The sequence below is a fragment of the Protopterus annectens genome, chromosome 16.part0 (assembly GCF_019279795.1).
Source record: "Protopterus annectens isolate FY-2018-M chromosome 16.part0, PAN1.0, whole genome shotgun sequence".
NCBI classification, from domain to species: Eukaryota; Metazoa; Chordata; order Ceratodontiformes; family Protopteridae; genus Protopterus; species Protopterus annectens.
In genome coordinates, this window is record NC_056750.1 from 322,347,722 (window position 1) to 322,368,308 (window position 20,587).

The 20,587-nt window shown below is 41.8% G+C and overlaps 1 protein-coding gene across 3 annotated transcripts in view; it reads right to left on the bottom strand.

The window, feature by feature from the left end:
* Positions 1–1,268: 1,268 nt before the first annotated feature.
* Positions 1,269–20,587, bottom strand: part of TMEM250 (transmembrane protein 250) — a 246,081-nt gene continuing 226,762 nt past the window's right edge. For all 3 annotated transcript variants that reach the window (XM_044058546.1, XM_044058544.1, XM_044058545.1), the window contains exon 3: positions 1,269–2,492. In XM_044058546.1, the coding sequence (XP_043914481.1) occupies positions 1,927–2,352 (426 nt within the window). In that variant the 5' untranslated portion in view covers positions 2,353–2,492 and the 3' untranslated portion in view covers positions 1,269–1,926. The remainder of the gene's footprint in view (positions 2,493–20,587) is intronic.

The window sequence follows — 20,587 nt, forward strand, 5'->3', positions numbered from 1 at the left end:
TTAACTCTTACTGCCTCCTCTAAGAGTCAAATACTGCTTGTTCATATTTGCATCAATAATTCTAAAACCATGCTATGTACAAGGTTTTAAACAATTTCATTGTATAGCTTGCACAATGTCAAACTCAACTGCATTAATATTTGGCCTCTGTCTACTGCAGGTAAAGAGATATTAAATGTTGTTTTCATATTAATTTATGCAGCTATAATTTTGCATTTTTCTAAATATCTCAATAACCAAGTAAGACAGGCAGAACTCCTTTGCCTCATATGAAAGTTCTCAGAAAGATGAATAAAATGCTACTGACAGTATGAGTGTAACTTGAGTGATTGTTGAGATATTGTAAGTTGTTTACAAAATATTACAAACATAATAGTTACGGTGTTAACTGTGAATTATAAATTCATTTTAAGACTTAGAACCTAAAGAATACCACCACTATAAAAATAGTTTGTGGTGAAGGGCATCGCTCTCAACCCTCCATGTCCAAAATGAGGAACACCAGCCCTCATAATGTGGAACAAATGGGCAAAATGTGGAACACATATTAATGGCTTACTAACAACTTCAACTAGTAAGGTCATAGGATGGTTCAGATATGCCGGTTTTAATTATAAAGATTTTTTAATGAATTAATATGATTCATTTCTATTTACAATGGATTTCACTTGAACAAATTCCTAACACTGAATGTGTGACAGAGTCTTTCAATGTGGAACTTTGAGGGAACTTCAAGGAACATGAACTTTTTAAGATCCCAAATGAGGTACGTTCCTCGTAATGAGGTACACTTGAGAGGTATGGTGAAGGGTTTGCTATTTATGCGTCTTTCATAACCCCTATGGTTCTCAAGATACAAGTATTTGCTTGAAATGTGAGGACATAATTTTATTCTGTCAAAAGGCTTAGGCTCAGCCCATTGGAAGGTATAGTGCAAACTTCCTGAGCTCCATTGGAGCAAATGAGTTAATTATGCAGCTATAATTTGCAGTCTGAAGAATCACACACACACAGCACCTTAACAGTATGAGGATGAAAATAAAAAAAAAATGTACATGCAGCCTCTCTTCCTTGTTAATTTCGCAATGATAAATAATACAGATGTCCAATGTACAGGTCAATGACAGCAGTTAACTAACCATTATTGTGACACCTAACCTGCAGATGTTTAAACTTAATCCATTCAAATGCTACTTTGTTCCCTCCTTTATGTGCCCTTTCTGATATTTTCTTATAACCTTCTTTATGAAATACCACAATGCAAGTCATTTGTAGAATATTGTTCAGATGTTTAAAATTTATTTTGGATTTTTTAGCAGCATTACAAGCTGAAAAAAACTACACAAGGTAAATAAATAACTGACTACCTAATGTTTTCCTACTTAAATTATCCTATGCTTTTTTCTGGAATTGTCTGCAAAATCCTATGTTTTTTTTTTCTGGGATAGTTTGCAAAATTATTAAAGGGTAGAAACAATTAAGTGACTTTTATTTGCATATTATCTGAATTAAAAACTTAAATTATTCTAATACAGCCAACAAGAGAGAAGCCTGCCTCTCCTCTTCCCAGTACATCCATTATTAAACAGTTACAAGGAAAACTACATTTCAAATTGTGTGTGTGTGTGTGTATATACATATACATATATACATATACACACACACACATATATATAAACATATATATCTTAGATAATAATTACTATAGCTGATTTCTCAATCTTCTTTTACCCTTAACTAAATACATATTCATCAGGCATCTTGGTGAAATAATAGCAAATATACATAGCAAACAAACAAATAAATTATTCAAGTTCTTTCTAATTAGATGGCCACCAAAATGTACTATCAGCAATCTGCACTTTGTAAATCACAGCTCTCATACATAAATATAAAATAAGGAATGTACATTATTTTCAACATGCATTACATTTTACATATCCACAAAACCATAAAACACCACCCCAGTCCTCCAACTAGCAGCATAGTCACGTGGATTCCATAGATGAAAAGTTCATTCATGAGGCTAAAGTCAACACGTCTACGTCCAAGTAAAAGCAAAATGATAGACAGTTTGTACTGAAATCGCAGAAAGATTCGAATGCCAAAATACTGCAGACAAAACAAGATGGACAATGCTACCCACAAGATGGAGGTAAAAAGGCTGCAGCTGAAGTATAGCAAAAAGCGAATAAATCCATACATCCATCGTGACTTCAAATAAAGGTCAAAATTGTTGTATTTAGTGCGTACCAGATTTGTAGTCCGTACAGGGCCACAGGCTGAATGCAGACATGTAGTGTGAGGGCCATGGAAAGAGCGTACACGCCGAGGTATTGGGATTACAGGCATTGAGAGAAGAAGCAACAGAGCTCCAGATGAGGGTTTTTTATAGGCATTTCACACATCATCCGTTAACGTTTAAAAAAATTCACACATCTTCAGTAACTTGGTTTCTTGTACGCAGACAAATTTTTGCGATACATACTGGCCTGTGAAAAGAAAAGAAGACATTTTAGAAAGTTAAACACGCTGCTTCTTTTTTAACCACATAATGGTTCAAACAGTTAGTCTGGTTAGTGATGTAAACACATCTTTGCTGTGTCCTGTCAGTACAGCAACAACAGTTTTGGCATGAAGGGTATAAGTATATTCTGGCACCGTTATAAAAATATGTGAGCAATTGCAAAAGAAGGTTAAGAATTACAGTGCAATTTAAAAAATGACCAGAGAAAACTCTTTAACAGCACTTAAACCACTTAAATTAAAAATGGCATACAACCTATAGGAAAGGGAATAAAACTACATGAGTTGCTAAGAAGGTTCAGAAACAGAGCAACTTCACTATGCCATCCTTTTGTGAACATGGACTGCAGCAGTTAACAACTTATTGGCAAGGGAGATATTCTTTTAGTAGGAAGACATAGATTTTATTTTTCAACCTCTGCAACACCTTACTAATGCCTGCTAACACTACAACTTGCCAGTCTCTTATCTTAGAGGAACTCTTTCTTCACTACACAAGACAGGCTCAGACACACACCAAATGCATCAACACACATGCACAACACTATATCTATCCCCTTACGTAGCCCTGCAAACACTTTCACAAACAGTCCCGGCCACATGCTGAAGCCTTCAGTATATCTGAAAGTTTCTCCATTAGTACTTCAAACCTGCATGCACACACCATCTTAGAACTTTGACAAAGCCAGCATTCCATAAAATTGGTAAATCATTCAACCTGTCGACAAAATGAGCATTCAACAGAAGGAATGTAAGCTGTAATTTATGTATATATAGAAATGTATGTCAATATAAAAGCTACTTTCTATGTTTCTCATCAGCAATGCAATGAGCTTGTACTTATGCACCCACCACATGGTTTATTGGTAAGTTTGATGTTAAAGCCAAACTTCTGCATCTCAAGAATGCTGACCATCTTCACCTATCTGACAATAAAACTGGGAAAATGATATTAGAGTCTAGGTTACACGGCCAAATTAGAATTGACAGAACTGTGGTATTATTCAAAAGTAAATCGTATTAAATTGGTTTGCTGGGGGTGGTGGTGCACAGCACAGCCTGCATTCCAAAACTTCATATAATTAACTCTGAGGCTTCTTCACTTCAGACGAAAGGGAATGGGAAACACAATACCACAGTTACTCTTGATTTACTTCAGGTCACTTTAGGTCATTCTTCTCATAACTGTCACTACTCTGGTAACATGTAACAACTAATGACCTCACTATTTTGCTAATAACATTATCTGTCACTTTATTTCAGTTATTTTGGACACAGAAGAGCAGCTCTTACCAGAGTTGTACTATTGTTGTCTAACCCAGGGGTCTCAAGCCGAAATGTCTATGAGGAGCATGAGGACTAGCATACTCGGCTGAGGGCATGTAGTCAACGACACTAGGAATGTAGTACTGTAGCTTCCCTCACACAGAATTATGCTCGTCTGATGACTGAGGCCAGAGAATCATGCATTTCCATTTATAACAGATAATTTCCCCCTCAACTCTGTAAGCCAGCTTGTGGATAAAAAGGGACACTAATGAAGAAGTCCACAACTGGTCAGCAAAGCAAAATAAATTGTACATTTGCCATTAAGTTGTTGTTGAAAGCTTAGGAAAATATGGAAAGATATACCACTTAAATTTGCTTCTCATAAAGACCTGTATCATTAACTTCTGAGATGGTACAGATGTTACTGGTGCTTTCTGTTTAATATTATATGATTAATATACTTTCATTAAAACCACTACCACAATAAATGCTACAATCCCCTTTCAGTGAAAAGCCCATAAACAAAAAGCACAGCTTGCTGCATAGTAGCAAACCACCACTGTTCTCCACATCCTGTTTACATAAATCTACTATTGCCATGGATGCACCAATCCAGGGAAACAGAGAATGCCTTACGAGTAGGAAAAAATCCTCAGACCTGCACAACATGTACTGCATCTTTTTACAAACACAACTAATTATACTACAAATGAAGAAGTGAAACACCTACATTGAAGCACAAATTTCAATAAACTTAAAGATTAGAGTTTCTTTTTGTGTGGTTGTTATTTATTCAAGAATGGCAGTTTCAATGAAATGGACTTCAATAATGTGATATGACCCCATACTACACACCTGATAAAATAATTAACACAAAGTGTGAAGCACCTTAGTGGAAAGTGGTATTAGAAAATTAAGTGCAAAACATGATAATTCAAATTATAAAAGTAAACTAACCAGACCCCCCCCCCCCACACACACACACACACACACACACACACACACACACACACACTAAATTCTGACACCTGTCTTTCCATTTTAAGTGATTTTACAGTAGGGCCTTGCACAATATGCCTCCATAACCTGCAAGTCACAGATCACTGCATCTTGAAGCATGGAGAAATACTATGGCACACCACAATCCTGGAGTTACCAAAAACAAAAACAAAAAAGAAAGAAAGAAATTGTTTACCAGTTAACTCCTTAGGTGCACAGTGAAGTTTTACACAGTCGAATCATCCATCAATTCCTTTTATTCGACACACAAAGCTTAAAAATTGGCTGTTGTATATGAAACACATAAACAAAGCACATAAACGCTAACCATACGTTTTCGTTTAATATACTTCCTCAGATGTGGGTTTTTGGCAAGAATTGAATCCCTTTTTATGCCAAAAAGAGCGTTTTTTTTTTTTTTTTCATTTTTGGTCATGGTTCATTGATTTACAACAATGTATTGTCACATTATCAGTTTTGGTACAATGATCTCTAAGAATTAATTAAACACCTTATTAGTTTACTGCATCTCTTTTTGGTATAAAAGGGATTCAATTCTTGTCAAAAACCCACATCTGAGGAAGTGTATTAAACGAAAACTTATGGTTAGCGTTTATGTGCTTTGTTTATGTGCTTCGTATACAACAGCCAATTTTTAAGCTGTGTGTGTTGAATAAAAGGAATTGATGGATGATTCTACTGTCTGAAACTTCACTGTGCACCTAAGGAGTTTACTTTGTTGGAATAGCTGACAATATTAACAAACCAAGAATACTCCATTATTGGTGATGGGTCTTAAAGCAGAGAAAGCATTCAATAGAGTTAGATGGAATTTTAGGAATAGGGCAATGATGGCATTTGCATTTCCTAACAGAACAATGAGGTTGATTAGGACAACATCTGAAGGGTCAAAGGCCAGAATTAAGGTGGGAGGGTTCTCTGACGAGTGGAGTTTGAATAGAGAACACAGGCAGGGGTATCCTCTTTCTTTTTTGTTATTTGCCTTAGACTTAGAGCAAATGTTAAAGAAAATAAGGGACTCACACATTGAAGGGTCTGAATGGTATGGTAATCAACAAACATCAGCCTAATTTGTAAAAGATACTCTATCTGTATTTGATAAAACCAGAACATTATAATTCAATGCTGTGGAACATTTTAAGATAGTTTCAGTTTTTTCAGGATCTAAAATGAGTGAGGATAAAACAAAGGCTATATCAATAAACTGTTCCCACACATTAATTGGTTCAGCATTAACAATATTGATGGGGACATAAGATAAAGTAGTCAGGATTAAAAAGGAGTCTATCACAGCTAAGGATATACGGGAAGAGACTAAATCAAAGATAATACAAAAAACAAGAAGTTGGAAGATCCTGATAATGGATTTGGATAGTAAGGTACAAGCAGTGAAAATGTTTTTAGTCCCTTTAGTATTATGTGCAGATCAGGCATATTTTTATCAACCAGAGTAGAATCTATGGAACATAATGAAAGAACTGAAGGAATTTTTATTTGGGAGTAAAAGAGGGCAAGAGCTAAGTGGAATAACTTGTTTCTCATCACAAGAGTTTTGGTTTAGCAAATCTGAAGGGACAGTTTACAGCTTCACATTAATCAAAGTGAAAGAAATGGTGGGGGGAGTTCACAAAATAGAGAGAGTAGGATTTTGGATGGAGGCAGTTAAGGAAAACAGTAGCAACCATATGGAACATTACATGTACAAAGCAGCAGAAAATATTTTAAGAACTAACCCAATCCGGGAGTGGAGAAAACAGATTTTACCAACAGGGATGACTATAAGTAGGAGTAGACAAAACAGGCAAGAGGGACCTGGAATTTACTGGTGAAAATTAGCAAAGGAACCAAGGTATTGAGTAAATAATTAGGGAGGAAAAAGTCAGAGTGGGATGAGGCCAAGCAAGAGTTTGGATTGCAGGTTGGAAACTATCTTCCCTACCAGGGACTAACAACAGAGTATAGCTGTAGAGCAAGGGACAGGGGAGTGTTAAAGTCTAAAATAGAAGTTGTGGAAAAAGGGATAATTAGTACGGCATATAAAATAATGCATGAAAATGATAAAAATGACAAAACCAACTGTAACAGTATTACTGAATGTTGTAAAGGAGATAAACTGAATATGGGATCTTCAGAAAAGGGAAGGGCTAAACTACACAGAAATAAATGGAACTTCTTGATTAAGGCCTAAGATTTAAGGCACTAGGCCTTAGAGACTGAAATTTAAATATCATTCTAGTTTCTAACTCCAGTAACTTACCAACATAGTCACCCCTTCTAGGCAAGAAAGGTTTCGCAAGAACTGAAAAAATTAAACCACTATCTGAACCCCCATGCATCTCATGAAAATGGTTAGCTATAGGACTCGATTCATTTTTATTTCATATATCTCTAAGATGCTCCAAAACTCAAATTTTCACCATTAGTTTTGTCTGACCTATATACCATTTAATATCAGAGCATGAGCATCCCAAAATATAAACCACCCCTGTCAATCTGCAGTTGAAGTAATATCTAGAGTCAAATAAATTCTTAATTAAAGTTCCTGATAAATTTAAATCAAGAAGTTGGTATTTAGCACATTTTCAGGGTCATGACAGCTTTGTAAAATGTATTTAAAGTAGGATGATTTTCATAGGGTGTTTTGTATGGATTTTGTGTGGATTTATATACTTGATGTTTTGTATTTTTTATAATTCTTTATATGAATTGTGATTTTATATATATATATATATATATATATATATATATATATATAATGTAAAATATTCTTTTAAATGAAAATGTCTATGCAAAATTGCATTAATTAAATTAATTAATTGGATCATGTTAAGTGGCTGTTTGTATTTGGATATTTAAGGCAGCTGTAATTGTATTATTGTGATCCTTGAAGGCGAACTGCCGAGGTGCCAGATCACTGTTGCTGTACTAAAATAGAAGTTGCTGCTGGTTTGCTGGTGTAATTTGTTTTTTTCTTCAAATTGGTTTATAGCTTGGACGGTACTTGTATATTATTGCAACCACTCATACTCGCCAGTTCTGTTATTGAGAAAGGAGTTATTTTTTTTTTGCAGTGAACTGGATGCTACTAAGGATCGGTACGGATGCCTCTCAACTGTCCCTGATATTTATTCATGGTTTAGCTCTGTCCTTTTTAATCCCAAACTGGTGAGTTTTGAAGAAAAGGTTGTAAATTATACTTAATAAAGGATGTCAGTAATTAGATTTACAGACTTTTTTTTCCTTCAGAAAATAAAGAAGTTATGTACTTACCATAACGTTCCATGCGAGTTGTTTATCTCGCCTTTATTCTCACTGATGGGATTCGGAGCCAATCCTCTGCTCCGACACAGCCGATAGCAAAGCTCAAGGTTTGCCAGTAGCTCGAGACCAAGCCCCTTATCCCACAATGCACTGCTGGAATTACCTCAGATCTTGCTTGCTGCAAGTATACATACCCTTTTATTTATTTCTACAAGGAAGCACTTCCTGAAGGTGAAGAAAAAGTATTGAATAACCAGGATGGTACTAGCCTCTAAGTCAACTGGTAGCCAGGAGGGGGAAGGAGGGAGGTACGTGAGAATAAAGGCGAGATAAACAACTCAGAAGGAACGTTATGGTAAGTACATAACTTCTTTATGTGAAGTTGTTAAATCTCGCCGTTTATTCTCACTGACGGGTAGAGTCCCTAACACCCTCAATCTTGGGTGGCTCATGGAGGTACGTTTTTCAGTACCGTGGAACCAAAGCAAGACCTGTCCCTGGAAGCCTTATCTACTTTGTAATGTGTGATAAAGGTATGAGGCTTAGACCAAGTGGCTGCAGCACAAATATTGTCAAGGGGCAATTTAGCTTGAAAGGCAGAAGATGTAGAAATGTCTCTGGTAGAATGAGCCTTAGGTTTGTGTGTCAATGACATGCTTGCATTCGCATAAACAAAGGATATACAATCTGATAACCATTTAGATAAAGTTGTTTTAGTCACTGGGATTACCTTTTCTGGCCTCCAAAAAGGATACAAAAAGTTGATCTGATTTTCTAATATCCTTAGTTCTGTCAAGATAAAATCTGAGCTGTCTGTGTACATCAAGTTTGTGCAGCATGTATTCCAATTTGTTAGAGTGGTTGGGAAAAAAGACTGGCAGCTCAATGACCTGATTGATATTGGATTCGGAACAGTCTTTAGGCAAAAAGGAGGGGGTTGTTCTGAGAGATACTCTATCAGCATGGAAAATCATGTAAGGAGGCCCAACAGATAATGCTTGAATTTCTGACACTCTGCGAGCAGAAGTAATGGCTACCAGAAATATGGTCTTCCAGGACAAATATTTGAAATCACAAGAAGATGCTGGTTCGAAAGGGGAGAGAATAATTTGAGACAGCATAAACTTCAAATTCCAGGGAGAATAAGGAATTCTGACAGGAGGTCTCATGTGAAAGGCACCTTTAAGAAAAGCCTTGGATAACTTATGGCTCATAACATTCAACCCATCGAATTCAAGGTGGAAATTTGATATGGCGGCTAACTGGACTCGAACTGTGGCAGCTGCTGCTCCTTCTTTAAAACTCTTTGTCAAAAATTCTAAAATGGACGATAAAGGAGCTCAGAAAGGGTTGATTTTCTGTATATTGGCCCAAATTGAGGAGAACCTGTTACACTTACTGTGGTATAGTTTCCTGGTGGATGGCTTGTGAGAAGACAAAAGGATTTGTCTTGTATCATCTGAGAGCGAATGAAGCCTGTCAATTAGGGGAAGTGGATTAGCCAATCAGTCAGTTTCAGGGACTGCAGTGAAGGATGGAGGTCCCCTGACGGGTGTGTCAGAAGGTCCAGAACTGGGTCCAGGATCCATGGATCCTCCAGTAGATGATGGTGAAGGAAGGGGAATCAAATCTGTCAAGGCCAGTAGGGAGCTATGAGGATAACTGTCCTTCCCAGCAACTTGCTTTCTGTAAAACCTTGGGTATCAATGGAATAGGTGGAAATGCATATAGGAGACCCGGAGGCCAATCATGTACGAGTGCGTCTCTCAGGGAATGTCCCGGAGGTGGTATTACGGCAAAGTAGCTTCTGCATTTGTTATTGATGTGACTGGCAAAGAGGTCACAGCAAGGCTGGCCCCATTTGCGGAAAATCAGATCCGCAACTTGTTGGTTGAGAGACCACTCATAAGGCAACAGTATTGCCCTGCTTAGCTTGTCTGCTATCACACTGGATTTCCCCGGGATGTGTGTTGCTATCAGAAAACGGTGGGACAACACAGCCCATTGCCACATCCTGAGTGCTTCTCGACAAAGGGGGTAAGACTTGGTTCCTCCTTGTTTGTTCAAGTACAAGACCACTGACATGTTTTCCGTCTGAATTGCAATTGTCCCTAGAGGAAGAGAGTCCTGAAAGTACTGCAATGCCAGAAGTACCACTCTCAACTCCAGAACATTGATATGCAGATGTGACTCTTGATCCATCCATGTGCCTTGGGCAGTCTTTCCCTGAAAATGCCCCCCTCACCCCATCAGGGAAGCGTCCGTGGTGACAGTGACTACTGGGGGGGGGGGCACAGGGTCTTCCGATTGTAACATGAAGAGATGTCAACCACCACTGAAGGTCTCTCTTGCAAGAATCTGTGATGAGAATCATGTAGTTATTGGTAGCTTTTGGTAGGACCACTGAGCAAAGAAGAGCCACTGAAGGATTCGCATATGCATCCTTGCGAGTGGTACAGCTAGGATTGCTGCTGCCATCAAACCTAGTACCTTCAAGACCTCGGCTGCTGTAGCTTTGTTCTTTGATGCCAGTGAGATGACGTGTTGGCAAAGAAGTGAGACTCTTTCGATTGAAAGACGTAGAGTGGTGGTTGAGGTATCTAACTCTGCTCCTATAAAAACGGTATGCTGCGATGGCAATAAGGCAGAATTTTCGAAGTTGATTGTAATGCCTAATTGATGGCAGTGTCACAGTATATTGTGTTGCCCGAGTCAATTGATGCCTGGTGGTAGCAGTGAGGAGCCAATCGTCTAGGTATGGAAACACCTGGAATCCTAGACGCCTCAGGTGAGCCGTGACCACTGCCATGCATTTGGTGAAAACCCTGGGGGCTGTAGTGAGACCGAAGGGCAGGGCTCCAAACTGGTAATGATTGGCTCCCAGCCAGAAACGCAGGTGACCCCTGGAGCATCTATTCATCTTTATGTAATTGTACGTGTCCTTGAGATCTATGGAGCACATCCATCGCCTTTGCCTAGGAAGGGAAGAATGGGCTGAAGCGTGACCATTCAGAACTTCTCTCTCTTTACAAACTGGTTGAGTCTGCTGAGGTCCAACATAGGTCTCCAGTCCCCGTTTTCTTTGGTACCAAAAAGAATCTTGAGTAAGTTCCAACTCCAACTTGGTCTGCTAGGACTGTTTGGATCACTCTTTTTTTCTAGCAATTTTTGGACCTCTACGATTGCTTGTTCCCTGAGACTGGGTGGAACATCTGGGATTCTGCTTACAGGAGTAGGAGGGGAAGAGAACAGTATGAAATATCCTCTGGAAATGATGCTTTGTACCAATGTATCTGATGTTACACTTAGCCAGGCTTCTGGGTACAAAGACAAGTGACCCCCGACTGCCTCCAGAGCTGAACAGCTAGGCCCCCTTTCAGGAGCGCTGGTAGGGCTGAACAGAGAACTGGCCTCTGTCACCCTGTTGCTGTGGACCCCCTCTGCCATGCGGGCGGCGTCTTCTGTTATAACCCCCTCCTCTGCCTCTAGAGGGGGTTTCTCCACGTGTGTTCTGAAAGGCTCCCTGTGCATTTCGGAACCACATTTTCCCTCCTCTAGGGCCCTTGGTGTAGGGCCGAGTAGGGGTAGAAAAACGGTCCCCAACAGCAGATAGGGTCTTGCCTTCCTGCTCGCACCTGGTTAAAGTTTCCTTTACTTTAGGCCCAAACAGTGATGAGCCATCAAATGGGGTGTTGATAAAGAAAGACTTAAAGGGTTCCGCAAAAGAACAGAGACGCATCCAGGCTTGTCTCCGCAGAGCAATGCCTGAACTAGCGGCTCTACTCAAACCATCAGCTGCATAAGATATGAGATGCATGGACGGGTTTACAACCGAGTTTAGGGTAGCGAGCTGTGTGTTGACTTTGTTGGCAACCCCAGCAGCTACCGTACCCTGGAAAGTATCTCCTAGCTCTTTCAGGAGATCTCTTTGCAGTCTCGTAAAATGAGTTAAATAGTTCAGCGATCGCAGAGAAAAAGTTGCTGAACTAAATATGCGTTTCCCATATCTATCAGTGATCCTAGAATCTCCGTTAGGAGGATGGACAGATGCGGATGTTTCAGACACTTCTTTTTTGGTGGCTGCAGCTACCACCATGGCATCAACAGGCACTCCTTTGGTCAAAAAGGCTTTGTCCACCAGGGCAGAGATGAACTTATTCGGCTTTCGAGGGGTGGGTTCCATGGCCTCCAGTGACTCCCACGCCTTACGAGAGATCAGCTCCATGAGCACATCGTAAGGCGGACACACCCAAGAAGCAGAAGGTCGAGACCCAAAAGCCTTCAAGAGCACTAACTCGTCCTCAGTAGGGGTTTTGGACTGCCAATCGCCCCTCTGACTAAGGACCTCTAATATCTCCGCAAAGGAGATATCCTCAGAGGGGGATCGAAGGGACCCTTCTGACTCATCCAAGTCCGTGTCGGATGTCAAAGACTCCTGTGGGGAGTCTAAGTGCCTCCTCTTGCACTGTCTCTTCCTAGGTACCTCCTCAGTGGGGAGGTCTCGGAAGAGCAGGGGATGTCCTGTGGGGCCACTTGAGGCTCGGGGTCTCTACGCTTAGGGGGACCGGTAGACGTAGAAGCGGACACAGGAGCTTGAGCGGAGAAGGAAGCCCGAACTGATGCCAACGATGTCTTAGGAGACAGGACTCTCCTCATGGCATCAAAAGCACCATGGCTCTGACGAGAAGGGGTAGACTGATCCAGACAGACCGTCCGATCCTCCCGCACCGAAACCATGGCCTCCGAGCCCGAGGTAGGAGCCGAGCTCATCTGAGCTGAAGCCCCGAGAGGAAGAGTCGGCACTGACAAATCGGTCAGACTATCCTCCCCGGACCCGACAGGAGAGTGTCGGCTCCTAGCGTCCTCAGTCGGCGCTGAGGACGTCAGAGTAGACGGAACTGATAACACTGGTGCGGGTCTCGGTTCCATAGGTTCGACAACTATCGGTTCGGGCTCCAAGAGTCCAGTACGGCTCGGAGGAGGAGTAGTCAAGTCTGGTTCAATGGTCTTTGGCTCCGAAGTGGTCGGGGCCGACAACAATTTAGCAAGTCCTGGTGTCCGTAGAAACTTCTGCACTAGCCGATCCATATCCATATCAGAGAGGCTGACCAAAGGTGCTGACTAGAGCAGAGGAGATGGGGGAACCTCAGAGACCAGCTCCAAGACTGGGAGCTGGCTCCGAACCAAAGGGATGCACGGTTCCGAGGACTGTGGAACAGATGACCCTGTACCCTCTGATCTCTTTGCCTTCTTGGTTTGTTTAGAATCAGAAGATTTTGAAGATTTAGAAGAAGTGCTGGCACCTTCCTGGCTACCCAACGCCTCAGAGAAAACATGCTGCAGAAAACCCCTATCTATGAGTTTTCGCCTTCTCTCTAAGAGAACCCTAGATGAAAAAGAGTGGCAGTATAAGTGGCAAATACTGCAGGAGACTTGGAGGTGTTTAGCCCCCAGACAGTAAACACATTGGACATGTCCGTCCGTGACGGACATTTTCTGTCCACAATCTGGACATTTCTTAATCCCCGATTTGGGGTGAGACTTTTCTCTCTCATCAGACATATAAAGAGACACACCCCAAAATTAACCGGTAAAGGTTAAATACAGGGCTAACTAAGCCCACACTAAACAATATACTAATAACAAATAAAAATTGTAAAACTAAATAGGGCTAAGAAAGGGCCCAACACTAAGAAAAACTAAGCTAACACAGGGCACTATTCTCTGCAATCTAACCTACTTTAAACTATTATTATTTTTAACAAAACACACACACACACACACACACACACACACACACACACACACACACACACACACACACACACACAAAGTAAGAATAATCTCTCAAAAAGAGTAGAAAATTTTTTTTTAAAAACTTGCGATTTATCAAAAAGGGTCCGAGCTAACTAGATCACCAAGATCGCTCTTGCCGTGGCAAACTAGATCTGGGGTAATTCCAGCTGTGCATTGTGGGATAAGGGGCTTGGTCTCGAGCTACTGGCAAACCTTGAGCTTTGCTATCGGCCGTGTCGGAGCCGAGGACTGGCTCAGAACCCCATCAGTGAGAATAAACGGCAAGATTTAACAACCTAACATTGGATATTAGTTCATGTTTTCTCAAGTTAACAGTACCAGTATTTTGTGTCCCTGATTAGTATTTCCAGATATGTCTTGGATTGCTTGAGACTACACTCCCTGATGTTCGTATCTTAAAATCGAAGTCATCATAACCACTTACATTTTTAAATAACTAGTTACATTTTGATGTGTGTGATACCAGCAGTTTCTTTACAGAAAATGTGTTTAACTTTTGCAGAGAAAATTAAGTTTGGTTACTTCACTAAAACCAATTACAGTCAGTAAATTGCTACATCATGTAAACGTGCTCTTTTTTTTTTTTTTTTTGGACAGGTTGCAGCAGTGTGTTACATGGGTTTTATTTAATTTCATTTACGATGTGTTCGCCTTTGTTAGTAACCTCCAGGTAACTTTTCAGTAACTCTATAAAAAAGCTGACAGTACAACCGAACACCTTTGTGTTGGGAAATTTCACTATCGAGTGATGCTGCATGGATGTTACCTGGGACATCTCACAAATTTGCAGGGTTAAGTGTTAGTAAACTATAACTAGATAACCACAGTTTATGGGAAGTAGTAGAAAAGTACAGTTTTGTACCTACCATAAATGTAGATGTTCGAGTGCTAATACAGCTGCAATCATAACAGATGGGTTTTCCTGCCGTCAGGCGGGTCCTCGGTCGGCCGAATTCCAAAGTCTAGGTCCGGCGTCGGTTGTAGTCGCTTCTTCCCTGACGTCAGTGCAACAGGGGTATAACAGAACCAGCCGACGCCATTTTCTTCAGTTTTTCTTGCCTCAGATGTCAGGTGCCCCCAGAAGGAAGGCAATACATAAATTTATGCAATAATGCAATGCAGTATAATCACAAAATAGTAGATGCAAGCAAATACACCATAAAAGAATACCCCAATCAGGTTGTATGAGGAGGTGTTAACTATTAGGCCTGTTCTAGAGGGGAAGGAGGGAGGGAAATTTGGACTGCAGCTGTATTAGCACTCGAACATCTACATTTATGGTAGGTACAAAACTGTACTATGTTCATCGTGCATACAGCTGCAGTCATAACAGATGGGTAGAATCCCAAAGCTAAAATAAGGGTGGTAGGCACTAGGTAGAACTAGGAGGAGCTAGGAGGCCCTGCAAAACTGCAGTGGCAAAACTTGCTCTAGATTTGGAGTATAAAGGCAGGTGATGGTGCTTGGAGAAAGTATGCACAGAACTCCAAGTGGCAGCTTCCAAAATATCTTTGGTAGGTACCCCCCTGAGAAAAGCTGCAGAGGTAGCTGTGGCCCTAGTGGAGTGAGACCTTATGCCTGTAGGTACAGTTTTACCATGAAGAGAGTAACAAAAGCGTATGCAGTGGGCTATCCACTTTGAGACTGTCTGCTTGGAAATAGGCTTCCCTTGAACCCCTGTAGCATAGGACACAAAGAGTTGCTCTGATTTTCTGAAAGGCTTTGTTCTGTCCAAATAATAGCGTAGTTGCCTGTGAATGTCCAAAGAATGTATTAGCCGCTCCCCTTTGTTTTGAGGATTGGGGTAAAGGGTAGGTAAGTGGATAGCCTGATTCAAGGCTACCCTGGATATTACCTTTGGCATAAAGGAAGGGTTGGTTCGTAAGGAAACTCTGTCCTGATGGAAAATGATGAAAGGTTGCACAGCCATGAGGGCTTGTAGTTCAGAAACCCTGCGAGCTGAGGTGTTAGCCAGCAGGAAGGCTGTTTTCCAGGACAAATATTGTAGTTCTGATGAGGCAGCTGGCTCGAAAGGAGGCAAAGTCAGTTTCTCTAGAATGAAATTGAGATCCCAAGCAGGCACTGGCTGTTTCCTTGGGGGTTTAATATTCTTAGCCCCTCTGAGGAACTGTCTTATGAGGGGGTGAGAGAATAAAGGAGGACCAGTGTTGTATTCTGCAGAAATGGCTGAGGCATGGATTTTGATGGAAGAAAATGAAAGTCCACTGCTTAGCATCTCAGCTAGGTACTGTAATATTTGAGGTAAATTCAATATTCCAGGGTTCTGGCCCTTTTTCTCATTCCAAGCACAAAAACATTTCCATTTGGCGGAGTAGGCTTTTCTAGTAGAAGGTCTTCTGGCCTCCAAAATGACATCCTGTACCTCCTTGGAGAGTAGGGTCTGTTGTGATTTTAAGGAATCTTCCATGCGGCTAGATTGAGTGTTTTCAGCTGACTGTGAAGAGTTTTGAAGTTGTGCTGAGTCACTAGAAGAGGCATTTGAGGAAGGATCCATGGTGGGGAATGCGTCAGGCTCCTCAGGAGTGGGTACCAGTGTTGCCTTGGCCAGTCTGGAGTGATGAGAATCATCTGTGGTCTGTCTGCTCTGGTTTTTAATAGAACTTTGGGCAGCAGAGGAAGAGGTGGAAAGGCATAGACTGTCATTGTTGTCCAACTGAAATAGAGTGCGTCTACTTTCCAGGCCTGTGGATGAAAGGTCCTTGAGCAGAATTTTGCCAATTGGTGATTTCTGTGGGAGGCAAAGAGATCTATGTCTGGCCTTCCCCATGCTTGAATTATCTTTGAAAAAACTTGAGGATGCAACTTCCATTCGTGTGGATCTGTCATATTTCTGCTTAGGTTGTCTGCCAGCGTGTTTTCCTTGCCTGGCAGGAACTGTGCTTGAAGCTCGATTTGCAATTGTAGAGCCATGTTCCAAAGAGACATGGCTAGCCTGCATAGGGGGTATGAATGAGTTCCTCCCTGTTTATGTACCACATTACTGTGGTGTTGTCTGTCCTTATCAATAGCTGGCCTGGATGCAGCAGGTCTTTGAAAGCTATAATAGCATTTATTACTGCTAGCATTTCCTTTTGATTGATGTGTAGGTGCTTTTCCTTTTGGGACCATCTGCCCTGAATGCACCGATTTGTCATGTGCGCCCCCCCCAGGCATAATCAGAGGCGTCTGTTGTGATGATTTGGCTTGCTTGAGGCTTGCAGAATGGGAGACCTGTGTTTCTTTGGCATGCTTGAGCCCACCACAGAAATTCCTTTTGAAGACATGGAATTAGTGGTATTATTGTTTCCAAGCTGTGGCTGTGCTGAGACCATAGGTTTTTCAGGTACCATTGAAGTTTCCTCATATGCAGCTTTGCACATGGGATTAGTAGGATGCAAGATGCCATGAATCCCAGAGCCTGCAGGATTTTCCTTGCAGTCAGCCTGGTGAAAGTTGCCATTTTTCTGAAGTATTGAGTTAGTTGCCCTTGTTTCTCTGGCGTGAGGTAGGCCATCTGGGTGTTTGTATCCAAGTTGGCACCCAGGAAAATTATTGTTTGAGATGGTAGTAGCCTTGATTTATTTTTGTTGACTGTGTATCCCAGGGAATTCAACAACCTTATTACAAAAGCCAGATGTTTCAGAAGTATGTGCTTGCTGTCCGCTTGGATCAGGCAGCCGCCAGATATGGGTATATTTGTATCCCTTGTAGTCTGCAGTACGCAATTACTGATGCCAGGCATTTCGTGAACACTCTGGGTGCAGTAGATAAGCCAAAGGGCAATGCAGAGAATTGATAACGTGTTGAACCTGCAAGAAATCTGAGGTATCTTCTGCAATCTTGTCTGATTGGGACATACAGGTATGCCTCCTTGAGGTCCAATGTTACCAGCCAAGACTCCTTGCCCAGCATGGGAAGAAGCTGCTGTAATGTGAGCATCTTGAATTTTGGCACGAGTAAAAAAGTGTTTAGGATGGATAGGTCCAAAATAGGTCTCCAATCTTTGCCCTTCCTTGGTACCAGGAATAGTCTGGAATAAAAACCTTGACCCTGTTCTTGTGCAGGTACCTCTTGAATAGCTTTCATGTCCATGAGATCTGAAATTTGTTTTTGTGCCTCTGCCCTTTGATTGTGTGGCAGGTTTGGCATGCCTCTCATTTTTGGAAGGGTGTGAAAGTGGAATCTGTAGCCTCTGTCTATAATGTCCAGGATCCATTTGTCTTTTGTGACAATATGCCAATTTTTTGAAAATAGTGCCAATTTCCCGCCTAAAGGTGCTGCCATTTAAGCCTTGCTTGGCATGCAAAGGGGAAAGTCATTGGTTCTGCTTTCTGAATGGTTGTGAACTATCCTCACTACCTCTTTGGGTAGGTGCTTGCCATTGTCTGCCTCTAAACGATCCTTGAGATTGCCCTCTACCCCTCGGGCGCCTGTATCTACCTCTTTGGGGTCTGTCAGTGGCTTGGAAGGACCAATTTTTAGAAGGCCAATTTCTACTGAAACGTGGAGGTTGTACCTGTAGGAAATCTTTGACTGTTTGCATTGATTTTACCTTTTCCTCCATTTTCTTTAATACCTCCTCAGCTTTAACACCAAACAATACATCTTTTTGCAGAGGTGCATCCAGTAATTTAGCTTTGACATAATCTGGTAAGGTTTGCTCTTTAAGCCAAGCATGTCTACGTATGACTGATCCTGTAACAGCAGCTCTACATGAGGCTTCTAAAGCATCAAAACCACATTGCAAGGTATGTTTGCCTACTTGCTCTGTACTATAAATCAAATCCTGCAACTCCTTCAAATCTGGTTGTTCAGGTTGTGACATTTTGTTTCCCAACTGTGATAACAGAAACTGTTGGTACTTTAACATATGGAACTGGCAGTCTAATGCCCTCATGGATAAGGTGGCTGAGGTGTATACCTTTTTCCCCCACCTTTCTAAAGCTCTGGAATCCCTCTCTGAAGATAATGGATTTTTAGCAGTGGAGGCCTTAATTCCCTTGGGGCCCTGTGAGATAGTTTCTGGGTCAGCCGCATGGCTTTTGTATAGGAATTGGTGCGAGTCAGGAACCCGCATGGCTTTTGTATAGGAATTGGTGTGAGTCAGGAACCCGGTAATACCTGTCAGGCTTGACTGGGGCTGGAGGCAAAGAATCTGGGTTGAGGCAGGACTCCGAATACAAATTATCAAGGATATCTAAGACAGGAGGTATAGCCAGAGGCCTGTGCTGAGGGAGCAAGAGAAAATCCCTAAGCCTTTTCTTGGAGTCTGAGTACTCTTGGCCTTCCCAATGGAAGTTTTCCCTCAAGGTATGCAAGGTTTCCCCAAAAGAGTAATCCTCAGGGGGGGGGAGACAGAAGGAATGGACTCCTCTGCATCAGAATCTTCAAAAGGGGAGTATGAATGTTCCTGGTCATCAGAATGTTCTGAAATAATGGAGGCCTAGTCCGAGGAAGGGGATTCTTCCTCCACTCTGGGCCTTTTTTCCGGGGGAGGTTGAGAACCCCCTGATAAGAGTAATTAAGTCCTCAGCCATTTTGAGCATCTGCTTTTTAGGCATGGGGCCTTGAGAAGGGACCTGTGGGGTTTGTTTTTTAGAATGCATGGCTGTCTTAGACTTAGTGAAAGCCTTGATGGAAAAAGAAGAGGAAGGCCTGAAGACACCTTGAGAGGAGGCAGACCTGTCTAAACTCTGAGTTTCACCGCCAAGATTGGCTTCGGTATCTGTAGTCGGGGTGTGGGCCGAAGAGCCTGCGACCTCGGGTACAGAAGACACCACCAATGAAGTGTCGTCGGTAGTCAGGGGCTGCGAAGGCGCCTCGCTGAGAACTGGACCACCTGTAGTCGGCTTTGGCGTGGTGTCGGTAGAGGCCGCGGACCTCGTGTGTCGGTCCTTATCTTTGCGTTTTTTTAGTCAAAACTGGAGTCGGAGTATCCAACGACATTATGTAGTTACATTTTTTGCCAAAAAAGTGCTGGGCGAACTCTGCCCGACGCTTAATGGTGCGTTTGTTGAATGTAGCACAAAAGCGACAGGCCGAGACATCGTGGTCTGGGCCTAAGCAAGGAATGCAGAGGGAATGAAAATCCTTATGCGGTATTTGCTTCCCAGATGAAATACAATTATTAACTTTGTCTGACATTGGTCTGAGGCAAGAAAAGTTTCCCCAACGGGGTATTTAGCTTTCAAGAAGACTTCGGTTGTAGATATTCGTAATCTCAGGAGCTGGCCGACCAGCACTTGCGAACTGCTTCTGCTTCGGGCACCGCGCGGCAAGAAAGACTGGAGAAAATGGCGTCGGCTGGTTCTGTTATACCCCTGTCGCACTGACGTCAGGGAAGAAGCGACTACAACTGACGCCGGACCTAGACTTTGGAATTCGGCCGACCGAGGACCCGCATGACGGCAGGAAAACCCATCTGTTATGACTGCAGCTGTATGCATGATGAACATCAATCAGAAACTGTCCTGTACTACTGATATCCTTGATTTCAGGAGCTAATTAGAAAAGTTCATAGGGAAATCTGTCTTGCAGATTATGCTTTGGAATGTGGTTGTGATAATTAAGTACTGCTTGGAATTTGTTCCTAGAGGTCAGGGCTGTTTTCAACATTTGTTTTAGTCTTGTGAAGTATGCCTTACTGAGTTCTGTTTGCATTTGTTCATGTTACTGTCGACCCTTCATCAATTCA